This window comes from Vigna angularis, chromosome 7, assembly GCF_016808095.1.
Source record: "Vigna angularis cultivar LongXiaoDou No.4 chromosome 7, ASM1680809v1, whole genome shotgun sequence".
Classification (NCBI taxonomy): domain Eukaryota; kingdom Viridiplantae; phylum Streptophyta; class Magnoliopsida; order Fabales; family Fabaceae; genus Vigna; species Vigna angularis.
In genome coordinates this window covers 25,444,759-25,457,697 of record NC_068976.1, presented here as the reverse complement: position 1 = coordinate 25,457,697, position 12,939 = coordinate 25,444,759, and the positions used below count along the sequence as shown (strand labels likewise).

The 12,939-nt window shown below is 30.7% G+C and overlaps 2 protein-coding genes across 2 annotated transcripts; both read left to right on the top strand.

Moving 5' to 3' along the window:
• The first annotated feature begins 2,845 nt into the window (after positions 1-2,845).
• LOC108336585 (cucumisin) lies at positions 2,846-9,948 on the top strand. The gene is made up of 11 exons (XM_017573057.2): positions 2,846-2,887; positions 5,061-5,202; positions 5,561-5,649; positions 6,256-6,347; positions 6,429-6,663; positions 6,804-7,323; positions 7,405-7,502; positions 8,264-8,491; positions 8,581-8,692; positions 8,787-9,000; positions 9,236-9,948. The coding sequence occupies exons 2-11, from the start codon at positions 5,116-5,118 to the stop codon at positions 9,757-9,759; spliced, it is 2,199 nt and encodes a 732-aa protein (XP_017428546.2). The 5' UTR covers positions 2,846-2,887; positions 5,061-5,115; the 3' UTR covers positions 9,760-9,948.
• Positions 9,949-10,099: 151 nt separating this feature from the next.
• Positions 10,100-12,363, top strand: LOC128197670 (plasma membrane ATPase 2-like). Its single transcript, XM_052879857.1, has 2 exons — positions 10,100-11,823; positions 11,974-12,363. The coding sequence occupies exons 1-2, from the start codon at positions 11,466-11,468 to the stop codon at positions 12,204-12,206; spliced, it is 591 nt and encodes a 196-aa protein (XP_052735817.1). The 5' UTR covers positions 10,100-11,465; the 3' UTR covers positions 12,207-12,363.
• Positions 12,364-12,939: the final 576 nt, after the last annotated feature.

The window sequence follows — 12,939 nt, the reverse complement described above, 5'->3', positions numbered from 1 at the left end:
TGTAAACTATAAATATAAATAAACTTAATCTTTTTAAAATATTTAATAAAAATTTTAATTTAAAAAAAATATTTTTATAAAGTTTATATGAAAATTAAATTTTGTTTTAATGTAAAGAAGAATAAAATTATTTAATTTAGAAAAAAAAATTAAATTGAGACAAAATAAAATTATACAATTAAGATTAAGATAATAATACATGGCATAACTTGACATGTAACACTACTGCCATATCACACTACCACATGACACACATCATTTCATTTATTTTTGAGAAAATAGTTGTGTCCAACCATAATTATTGGTTTTGGTACCAAATCATATAATAATAGTTTCTTCAGTTCTACCTGATGAAGTTATTTTATCAAATAAATTTTAAACGAACAATCATATGTCAATACTTAGTGAACCCATACTATTATTAAAAAAAAAGTACAATTTGATCAACTCATAAGAAAATATTTCACATTAAAACATGGATATAAAATAAAATTATATGCTCCTCATTACTTTAAATAAACAAAAGATGCATTTTAATTCATCTCCAACCTAAAAATAATAAGCACACCTACTCTCCAAAAAGAAATGGTGTCAATTGCCACAAGCAAGTGCAACATTTTGCACTACACGAGGACACAAAACAAATTTTGGACCCTTAGAACTATTCCAGCAAAGCCTCAAAGGATCACAATACCGATGCTATGAGACCTTTTATACCCAACAGTGGATTATCACCACCTCACCAAAACTGACACATTTCCCAGTGGTGACAATGTCAAGTTCTAAAACAAACACAAATAAAAGTACAAATAAAGAATCATAAAAAATAACAATTATAGATAAATAATGATAATTTGATAACATTTTGACACTATCTACATGTCATTCTGTGATTGGTTCATGTTAGTGTTTATCATTATTATTATTATTGGTTCTAGAATAATTTTGGACCAATCACAGAATGATACGTAAATGATGTTAAAATGTTGTGAAAGTATCATTATCTATTATAGATTCAAAACAGGGTAAAAGTATTTAACCTTGTTGTGATATCAAACGTAAAATTGATGTGGAAAAAGGAATAAAGAATATCCTTCAACTATTGCTAGGGTCACAATAATTCTGTAACGTGCTTTTCAGTCTCAAACCTTCACTTTCATAAACCTTGACGATATAATTTATTGTATAAGAGAGCAAATTTGATGATCTAATAGATAGAGCATCTTTGAAATTTATAAAGCTATGCCCATCACATTAATTGCTATAATAACTTGTTGGAAATTTAGTGGAATTACAAAATTAAAATTCATGCAATAATTCTAAAAATTTATTGACTAAATGAACCGTATTTAATAGGAGATAATAGATTTATCATTAACATGCATATTTCGAAAATGGCTAGCACTGTCTTTTACAACACACCTAACAAAGCAAAGTTATTATAATGCTTAAATTTTGGAGTTCCTCAATTTTATTCTTAATACTAGTAAGGACTTGTAAGATTATTTAGGTTTATTTTTAAGCCAATGTCACTTGGAGGTTTATATTAGAGTATGAGATGACCAATTTCATACAAGGAAATCTATCGACTGAGAAATATTTTTTTAGTTTTCAGAATCTTTTAACTGAATATTCAAAAAATATTTATGCAAATATTTTTGGTGAAAACCTAGTTGTTTAAATCGTACACGAGTTTAACAAGTGAGATCAATTTTTTATGAAGTTATTATCTGACTTTGAAGCTATACTTGTTCCAATATGATAAACCATGATTCTGTATCTCATTTGGATGCTTGCTTGAGTGAGCTTCTCCGAGAGCAACAACAAATCATAACACATGCAACGATAGAACAACACAACAATTCTATTACCTCTTGTTACTATGGCCTATGCTGCCCAAGGAAAGAATAAGACTAAGGATGTGTGTTTTGTCCAATGCTACAGTTGTAAAGAATTTGGTCATTTTGGATTTGAAAATTGGTGTGAACGAGAAAAATGGTGCAATTGTGTCGTTAGAAAAAAAAGGATTGGAAGGAGGAAAGGGGACTAAATGAATACATGATAGTGATAATTATTTAAATAAAAATTATAAAAATAAAATAATCATAAACAGGCTTAATTATTAATTATTTATTTTCTAGTAGATTTTGATGTGAGGGTATGAAAGGGGTCTTGCAACATATATTACGCTCAATAAAACGAATAAAACTTTTAAAAAATTGTGTTCGAATAAGAATAAAAAGTAAAGTAGAATAAAATTGAAGAAAAATAAAAGTAAAAAAAATAGTACTTCGTTTCAATTTTGTTTTAAAAATTACTTTCAAATTTTATTTTGTCTCTTCTAACAATGGAAATTAATTCAAAATTTCTATCCTTCTTTAGTTTCATCTCAGCCAATGATTTGCAGACTTCAAAAAGTTTCATCTAAGCCAATGGTTTGCATGTAATAAGAAAATTACATCAATGTTGACATAAATTACTCTAAATCTAATAGAAAAAACAATTTCCAATTCCCGTATTTATTTATTTTTTGCCTAAAAATATTAATTAATTAACCATATTTTATAATAAAAATCAACGCACCAGACGATTAAAAGAAATTGTTCTAAATATTATTTTAACAAAGAGGACTTAATATATAAAATATGAAAGAAGTACACTTATATCACAATGATAAACTCCAATTTCTATTGGAGTGTAAAAGTTTTTTTCTTTTTTCTTTAAAGATCTATGAAATTAATTTTTGTTCTTATAAATTTAAATGTGCAAAAAGTGGAGCATGATGATGGCATCAAATGTAGTGGCTATAAAAGGTGAGAAAGAGTGTCTCTATATTCACATCATTTCTCACTCAAGAAAGATAAACATGTGTGGTCGACTAAGTTGAGTATGTCCCTTCTCTATTCTTATTTCTAATACCTTATTCATTTATAATCTTTTTTTCTTCCAATAATTTTCTATTGCTTCTTTCTTTGGGTTGTATATTTATAAGAATGCTCTTTTTCCATTCTTTCATATATAAACTTGTATAACAAGGTTCTCTCTCTATTTATAAGAATTAGTGATATTTTGTTATGATATGTAAACATGATCCAGATGTATGTTTGGACTATTTCATAATTAATGTTATTAAATCCTGTTTTTAATATGTCTATTAGATGAAATAGGAACACCACTAAATAATAAACCATCAAAATCAAACTTCATCAAATTGTATTTATTTATTTTTTCAAACCATGCAATTTCTATCATTGGTTTGGCTTGATAAGTGACGTAAAGCAGTAAAATGTGATTATACTTTTTTATACTAATTATTTATTCGGTATTTTAATTAATTAATACAAAGTTAACTTTTCAGCATAATTGTTTTATTATGAATTTCTAATTATAATTATATAATATTCGTCAACAATCAATAGGAAATGTTTTAGTTTAAATTCAATCCTTTCTAGTTCTTCAAAGTTAAATAATTGTGAAACAGTACATAATAAGATTATTTTAATCTTAAAAATATTCGCATTAAATTGCAGTTTTATAATTTTCATCTGAACAAAATCTCATCATATTGCAGACATTTTTTTATTTTAAAATTTTGGATAATTATTTTTTTCTCAAAATGAACCAAATCATATATAATTACTTTCTCTTAATTTCGGCAAACATTAAGATTAACATCATCCTTAATAATTTTGGTGACTAGTTCACTCTTAATACAGTGCAGAAGTTTAGAGAGAGAGAGAAAGAGACGATTTTCAAAACGTAAATAGTGTTGAGGATTTGGTGTTGGGGGAGGAAGATGAAGATAAGTACAAAAAGAGAAAATAAAGGAAAAAAATAAAGTGGTTATTGTATTAAAAGTAATTTTAAATATGTGCATTTTACAAATAATTTAAAACCGTAGTGACATGTTAACGTCTTTTGATACTTACATATACCTAATTAAAGGACAAAGTTTACAATAATTTAAAATGTTAGGAATAAAATGCGCCAAAGAACAAACTTTCAAGAAAATGATAGATGGGAGACATTCACCACCCGATCTAATTCAACTTCAACCACAACAACTGATAAAAAAGAATCAATAATCTAAAAATAAATAAATAAATGACAAAACCAACTCTTTAGTACATTGCATTTTGCTTATCATTTTGTTATGCATTACTAATGTATATTAAAATTACTTTTGTTGTGCATATTACTATGATGTTCTTATTAATGTATATGTCTATATGTTTTCATCTTAACTTTTTGTAAGATCATGGTTACTGTTTTCATGCCCAATTATTTATGTACATGACTCTAGGCAAATTCACAGTTCTCAATTCTAAATTAAATTTACTCACACCAGTACAAAAACAGCGTACAACTTTGAATATTTTCTTGAATTCGAAAACAACGTCATATTGTGATACATTAAATTGACATTGAATTTTTAAAATTCGACGTCGTCGAATTTTGTCAATATACGACATTAATTTAACATCGAATTTTGTCAATATACAACGTTAATCAAGTTTTTTTAATTAATTATAATTCTTTTTTATACCTCTACCAGATTTGAAAAGCAGAACTATGAACGATAATATAGAATCAACAACAAATAACAATAACAAACAACAAACAAGTTCAATCAAACAACAAACAAGTTCAACAAATAAATTTTTCAAAACGAAAACGAAAACTAACATTATCGGAATAAAGTGTTGCCACCAGGGAGAGAGAAAACAGAATGCGCCAATGAAGGAAAAAAACACGAAAATAATCGGTGAAAACAAAACGAAAATCATACCTAAAGTAGTTTATTAACTTGCGCGCTAAGATAAAGTGAATGAATTTTCAATCTCCCGCTCAAATTTTTATTGAATTCACTAACCTTTTGACGTCTAAAGCTGAGACATTCGACATTTTATATCCTTTTACGTCAAATTATATAATTCTAAACAACGTTTAATAATTGCATTTATTTACAAAATTGTCATAAGTCATTTTTAACATTGACTATTGAATAATTAGACGTTAAATACGTGACGTTATATGCTGTTTTTGCACTATTGTCGCAGGTTGAAAGAGCTTCAAACACATTCACCATTTTGTGAAGATTACTGTCACAGAAAGATGAACGCTTTAGGGTTGTCGCGTCTTCTCCAAATTCTTACGTGCATTCTGCTACTCACTCCCTCATTTTCTAAAGATGATCGAAAGGTAAATAACATATATCCCATATACTTCTGGTATATCCTCTAATTATGTAAAATACTTCAGAAGCTCTATCTTTCCATAAATTACTCTTACGTTCTTATCTTTTAATGTTTTTTTTAAACAATTCTAATGATACATTTTTTTAAAAAAAAATATTGGAAATCTTTCAAGTTAAGAAGAGCTTGGATTATTTTTAAAATAAACAAATTAACCTAAAAATGATTTTATGGAAGGTTGAACATAGTATTCTCAATGTTTAAGCATCCACATGAAATTAAGCCATATTAGCCATATTAGGACTATTATTTTAAATTCATCTTTATTTTTTAATTTATGTTGTTCATATTGTAATCTAATACAGATTTACATAGTCTACATGGGGGAATATCCGAAGGGCGTGGAATTCACAGAGTCACTTCACACTAGTGTGGTTCAAAGTGCCATCAGCAGGTCATATATTATTACACAATTAATTCTAGCTCCCAATTTTCATTAGAACATTCATAAAAAACTGCTACCTATTTTCGTTTCTTATTATATCTCAAATGTTAGCTTTTATATAATTGTTGCTTTGTTTGGAGATAACAACACTCCATTAATATTTTTGCGTACATATAATCATTTCAATATATATGAACGTGTGAGCTCCGATATACAACAATTTTCTAATAATTAAAGAAAAATACAAAAAAATTATATTTAGTTATAGAAATGTGTCAAACTAGACATATTTTAAATTTATAGGCTTTGATTGATTATACTTACACAGCAGATTTACACTATTAAGGGGGTTAGTTTAACATTGTTTATTTAATAATATTTCTTTGTTTGCCTGCGTAACATTTACAAATTTAAGTAATCTTCTGACTTATTTTGAAGGATTTTTCAATAGAATGGTCTAAAAGAAGCAATTCTTTTATTTTATACCTTTTAGATCTAAAAATATGAGTGTTTTAACTAAAATAGAACTCACAATTTTTCTCTCTCTTCCTTTTAACTTTATAACTCATAATTAAAATAACTTAATAAAATTCGAAATGGCATATATCCATCCAGAAAACTTGCACCAGATACTTTGGTACACAGCTACAAGAGTTTCAATGGATTTGTGGCGAGGCTAACCAAAGAAGAATCAGAAAGAATGAAAGGTAATTTTAATATTATTGTGAGTCTATATTTAACTGTAATCATGATGTATGCATTTTGTGAAAATTTGGAATGTTTGGCAGAAATGGATGATGTGGTTTCTGTTATTCCAAATAGAGTCCACAGTGTCCAAACATCAAGGTCCTGGGACTTTCTTGGCTTCCCTGAAAATGTCCAAAGAACAAATGTAGAAAGTAACACAATCGTTGGAGTAATCGACAGTGGAATTTGGCCTAATTCCTCAAGCTTCACCGACGAAGGCTTTGGTCCACCACCACAGAAATGGAAAGGAACGTGCCATAACTTCACTTGCAATAAGTAAGTGATGTTTGTTATAACATGCTACAACACATATACCTAAATTAAAGTAATAAAATTTTCAACATAATAATTATTAAAAGATAAAACTGACCATTGATTTACTTATCATGAATGCTTGCCTCATGATTTGTTTATAGCAAAATCATTGGAGCAAAATATTTTCGTCTTGATGGTGTGTTCGCCCAAGAGGACATCATATCTCCAACTGATACGAGTGGTCACGGGTCTCACTGTGCATCAACTGCTGCTGGAAACCCTGTTAGGAATGCAAATTTGTTTGGGCTTGGCTTAGGAACAGCAAGAGGAGGAGTTCCATTAGCACGTATTGCTGTGTATAAAGTATGTTGGACAAATGGTTGTGAAGCTACTGACATTCTTGCAGGATTTGATGCAGCCATTATGGATGGTGTTGACATTATATCTCTTTCAGTGGGATATGCAGGCGTCATACACGTGGAATATTTTCAAGATGACTTTGCAATAGGAGCCTTCCATGCAATGAAGAGAGGCATATTAACTTCTCAAGCTGCAGGCAATTGGGGTTCAAACCCTTACACAATGTCAAATCTTGCACCGTGGATAATTTCCGTGGCTGCTTCCACCATAGACAGAAAGTTTTTAACCAATCTCCAACTGGGCAATGGCCGAATCTTCCAGGTAATTATCCCTTTAAATTATTTTACTTATGTTTTAAAATATTAAAAACCTGACATAAAAGATTTCCCTCAACGTATGCAGGGAATTTCAGTGAATACATTTAGTCCAACACAGAAGAGTTACCCTTTAATTTATGGGGGAGATGCACCAGCTGCTGGATTTAACAGTTCCACATCGAGGTACCAACATTTTCCAATATCTCATTTTAATTATCTGATTAAATTTCTTTTCTATTTTCTTTCTTTATTTCTAAAATTTAATATACTTCATTTATTCTAAAGGGTTCAATTTGGTGTCTTAATCTTCTTAAATAAGTTGACACAGTTGAAGAAGCAATATTGAATTAATGGGTTAACACTTATAACGATTTCAATTTTTATCACTACAATAATATTATAATTTTTCTTTAAAAAATAAAAGAAAAATTACACAATGACAGTTTAAAACGGTCACTATAATAAATACTAATTAGTTTTTAGAAGAAAAAAAACGTTTCATTTTTAAATATAATAAAATCATCAGACTTTAATTAAATTTTAGTAAATTAAATTTAATTAATATTAGTTATTCAAGTGATAGTTTCTGAACCTCACTAGATGCAATTAATTTCAAAACATAAATAATTTTCTTAATAAATAAAAAATATTAAATTATTCTGGTGTTTTAATTGCATCTATGTATAGTTTAGATAGTCACAAAGTATAGTTTATCCTATTCTTTATACGATCGATCAACTTTATTATTTAGATGGAGAAGACAATATTTGATTTTTGTTAGAAAATTAAGTGATTAAATTGAGCATCTGGAGAGGGAAAATAGAGTTTTATAAATAATTGAAGGAATTAAAAAAAGTAATTTAACCTTATTATTTGGGCAGTTTGTTACTAATCTTTCCCTCTGTTACTATTCAAAAGTCCATTCTAACATTAGCGTTGCTTAGGTTTTGCCGTGAAAATTCTTTGGATGGAGCTTTGGTGAAAGGGAAAATTGTTTTGTGTGATGGCTATACTCCTTCTCCTTATGTGGGATTTGCTTCTGGGGCTGCTGGTCTTATATTTATATTCCCTAGTACAGCCCCTTTAGTTGTGGCAGAAGTATATGCATTGCCAGCGATTAGCATTACCGCAAGTGATGGGAATTCCGTATTTTCTTATTTAAAGTCAACAAGGTATAAAACTTTTCATCAATCTACAAAGATCATACATAAGTGTTGTATAACTTTGATCAAATTATATGTCATGTCCTCGATTATTGTAGTAATCCAGCAGCTACCATATTCAAGAGTTACGAAGGAAAAGATTCATCAGCCCCTTACATTGCTCCTTTCTCTTCTAGAGGTCCAAATATGGTCACTCCAAACATTCTTAAGGTAACATCATGTTACAGTGTAAAATCAACCGAACCGATTAAAGCTTATTTGCTTATATATATATATATATATAAGTTTTCTGCTGATGTTGTAGCCTGATATAGCAGCTCCAGGAGTTGAAATTCTGGCTGCATGGTCTCCGATTTCTCCTATTTCTGGCGTTAAAGGAGACAAAAGAGAATCAAATTTCAATATAATATACGGAACTTCAATGGCATGCCCTCATGTTACTGGAGCAGCTGCTTACGTTAAATCATTTCATCCCAACTGGTCTCCTGCTGCAATAAAATCCGCGTTGATGACAACTGGTATTTATATAATATAATGTAGTTATCAAACTTTGCAGACTATAACCCTTGAAAAATGTAGGAAAAATGAGGCTTCGAAGAGAAAGTAAAGTATGATAACCTAAAACCATATGCCCTATACCACCTTAAACATTTCTGTCGGGAAAAACTAGATAATTAACGTGTTATTTTGTGGTACAACTTAATGTCCAAGTACACATGTTAAGGACCAAATATGTTTGTTCATTATTTGCAGCTACCCCTATGAATCCTACAGTTGATTTAGATGCTGAATTTGCTTACGGTGCGGGGCAAATCAATCCTTTGAAGGCAGCAAATCCTGGACTAGTTTATGATGCTGGTGAAAACGATTATATTAGTTTTCTGTGTGGACAAGGTTATAATTCATCATCGCTGCAACTAATTACAGAAGATAAGAGCACTTGCACATCAGCAAATAAAGGATCGGTTTTCGACCTTAATCTCCCGTCTTTTGCTCTATCAACCCCTCGCTCAAGCCACAACAATGTCACTTTTAGTAGAACTGTTACAAATGTTGGATCAGCTACATCCAAATATAGGGCCACGATAACTGCACATCCATCTTCTTTGAAGGTCGAAGTAGTGCCAAATGTTTTGGCCTTCTCATCGTTGGGTCAGAAGCTGTCTTTTACCCTTAAGATTGAAGGAAGCATTAATGCAGACTTGGTTTCTTTTTCTTTGATTTGGGACGATGGCACTTTTAAGGCAAGGAGCCCCGTTGTTGTTTATGTTCCATAAATCTTCAGCTTCCAGCACTTGTGAGTGCAACAAAATAACAACTTGAATGGCAAAGTTGTAAGCCTTGTAGGCTGCCAAAAATGAAATATGTCTCTATCACAAACCTGTCCAAATTTTCAGTGAATAAATGATGATAAAGTGCTGTGTCCCAGGAATAAAATCAAGACAATAATTACTTTGATTCAAGTATTTTCTATTAGTCCTTCTGAGTAATTAATTATGTCATTATTATAATGTATGCATACATTCATTATCATTTCTAAATGAGATATAAAGGAGTATTGAATTGGGTATCTGTAATGGACACATGTCACATTTTGTAATGTTGGAGTGGAATTGCAAGGTCATACACGGGGCAAGTTCGTTCTTTCTATGGAAAATATTTTGGTTGCCCTCGTCTCATTTCATCCATCCTTTACTTCTAGCTCCATTTTGTGTAAGTTCTCTTGAAATGCAAAATCATTGTAGTTGTAATGTTTTGGGAATGCAAAATCATTCTAGTTCCTTTCATACACATGGATTTACTTTTCTAATATTTTGGAAAAACTAATAAACAATTAACAGTTTTTCATTCTTTTGCAGAGGTTAAATTTTGTGTTATGGTGGCAAGTACATGAAAGTTAAAATCACTCAGAGTGATTTGGTGATTTTTGAAATTAGTAATTCTAAAGGTTATAATTATATTATGATAGTGAATCAGTATTATATATAACTCAAAATTCAGTATTTTATAAAAATACTAATTATAAAACTATATACCATACAATTTGTTGAAGTTTTACTAATGGAATAAGAGATTATATGAAAGAAGTAACCTAAATGTTGTGGAACATAATTAGCTGTTGCAGAAAAATCAGAAATTATTTGAGTTAATTTAATTAGCATTATAAATGTTTAAAAAATTTAACCAATTGATAAGTATTGGATTAGATTGCTATTTTTTCACAATAGTTTGGTTAATTTTGTGAACGTTGTATTTGTTAAAAATTGATATAGTAAGTACTGAAGAAACTTATGGAAAAGGCCAATTTATTCTAATGACGACATTGCATTAAAGTGATTAATTTGTTATATTGTTTGGTGGACAATTGAGAATCAAGATGCAATAGACACTGCCATAGTTGGTGTTGGGAATCCAAGTGTGAGTCTAAGTCCCACATTGGAGAGAAATGAGAAAGTAGAGTGGTTTATAAGTGGGAAGACCCATTAACTCATTGCCTTAAGGTTTTGGGTAAAGAGTGGTGTCAAGGTTGGACTCACATCTCATTGCTCATTGACTTCCCGGTCAAAAAACCTCCCCCTTGATACTCCAAACAGTGGTATCAGAGCCGATGGTTGGCCTTGGTGACCAAGGCTCAGACGAGGGTAATGATCCCTATATGCTTCCGCTGAAGGGGGAGTTGTAAGTGTACCAATGACTCACCCTTGAGGAGGTCATTGACTTTCCGGTCAAAAAACCTCCCCCTTGATACTCCTAACACTTGGGATGTTAGCTGATCCAAAAGAGGTTAGTCATTGATATGTTATTCACCGTGATTCCTTTGATGGCATCTTTATTATCTTGAATGCTGTGTAGCTATAATTTGTACTGTATTCATCTTTGTACATTAATTTTCTTTTCTATCTTGCTTCTATTAAGGCTGAATGAATCATGTGGATTGGTTAAGGGTCGTGATTGAGCTTGATTTAATTGACTCAACACAAACATGCTAGTAGTTGAATGTTTTTTCTTTGTATGTTTTTTCTTGTGCTTAGATTTACAGGTCATTTTCAACCATATCCTTTTTAAGTATCATGTTTATATTCTGCACTTGGAGAAGTTGAATCTGATTTTACACCAGTATATTTGTCTAATCTTATTAACACCATATACTCCTCGTGATCTCATTTATTTCTTCTTTTTATTTTCAGGGGATCAGCTAGCCATAGGAAAGGAAACTGGCCGACGCTTGGGAATGGGTACTAATATGTATCCTTCATCTGAATTGCTTGGGCAGGACAAGGATGAGTCCATATCTGCATTACCTATTGATGAACTGATTGAAAATGCAGATGGGTTTGCTAGTGTTTTTCTTGCTGTGTTTCTATCTTCATCTTTGCAATTGGTTGTTTTTAATACTATTGGTGATCATATATTGGATGAAAGATTGATTATCAATTGGAAGAATTGATCAATATGCGCTTGTTTTCTCATGTTGATTTATATTTTGCCAGAGCACAAGTACGAGATTGTGAAACGTTTGCAAGCCAGGAAACATATTTGTGGGATGACTGGTGATGGAGTGAATGACGCACCTGCACTCAAGAAGGCCGACATTGGTATAGCTGTTGCTGACGCAACTGATGCAGCTCGGAGTGCATCCGAAATTGTTTTAATAGAACCTGGCCTGAGTGTTATTATTAGTGCAGTGTTGACAAGTCGAATAATTTTCTGTTTAATGCAGTAAACATGGTTGGTGTTGTGTAATTGAATTTAACATAATTTTAATTTATAATTATATTTTCATTATTGTATTGGTGAATGCTGCTCCTTAAAAGAGAATCAAATATTAGTTCCAATATTTTTATAAGGTGGGATGTTACTAGCAAAGCATGATATTGGAAAAAAAAATTCTTCTACTACCCCGGTTCAACTCAAACGAGGCATAAGACCTTCATCTACTGCCTCGGTTCACCAGTAACCGGGGCCAAAAGTCTGGTGAAAAAAATGTGAAATAAGGAACATCTTCTACTGCCTCGGTTGCATTTGAACCGAGGTAAAAACATACATCTTTATGCCTCGGTTAAGAATCGAGGCAAAATGTGGTACACTTTTTGCCTCGCTTGTATATACCTCGGTTGCAGAACCGGTGCGGATAAACAAAAATAATCGCTGTCATTTCCTTTTACTGCACTAGTGAATCCAGTAAGTTGTGACTAGTCATATGTACTGCGTTTGTGGTGAATTTGATTTGTCAAACATTTGATTCTTCTCCGGTGACCAATTATGGTTATATTTTAGTATTGTTAATTTATTTTGTGATATATTCATTTTGTATGATTTCTGTGATGATTGTAATTTATTATATTGGATTTGAATTTATGCATCTCAACATGATGTGAGTATTATGGAGAGATTTCGTAAGGGTATAATATGAGTTGATGAATGTGAGCATGGTATGAGTCTCGCGGAGAGATTTT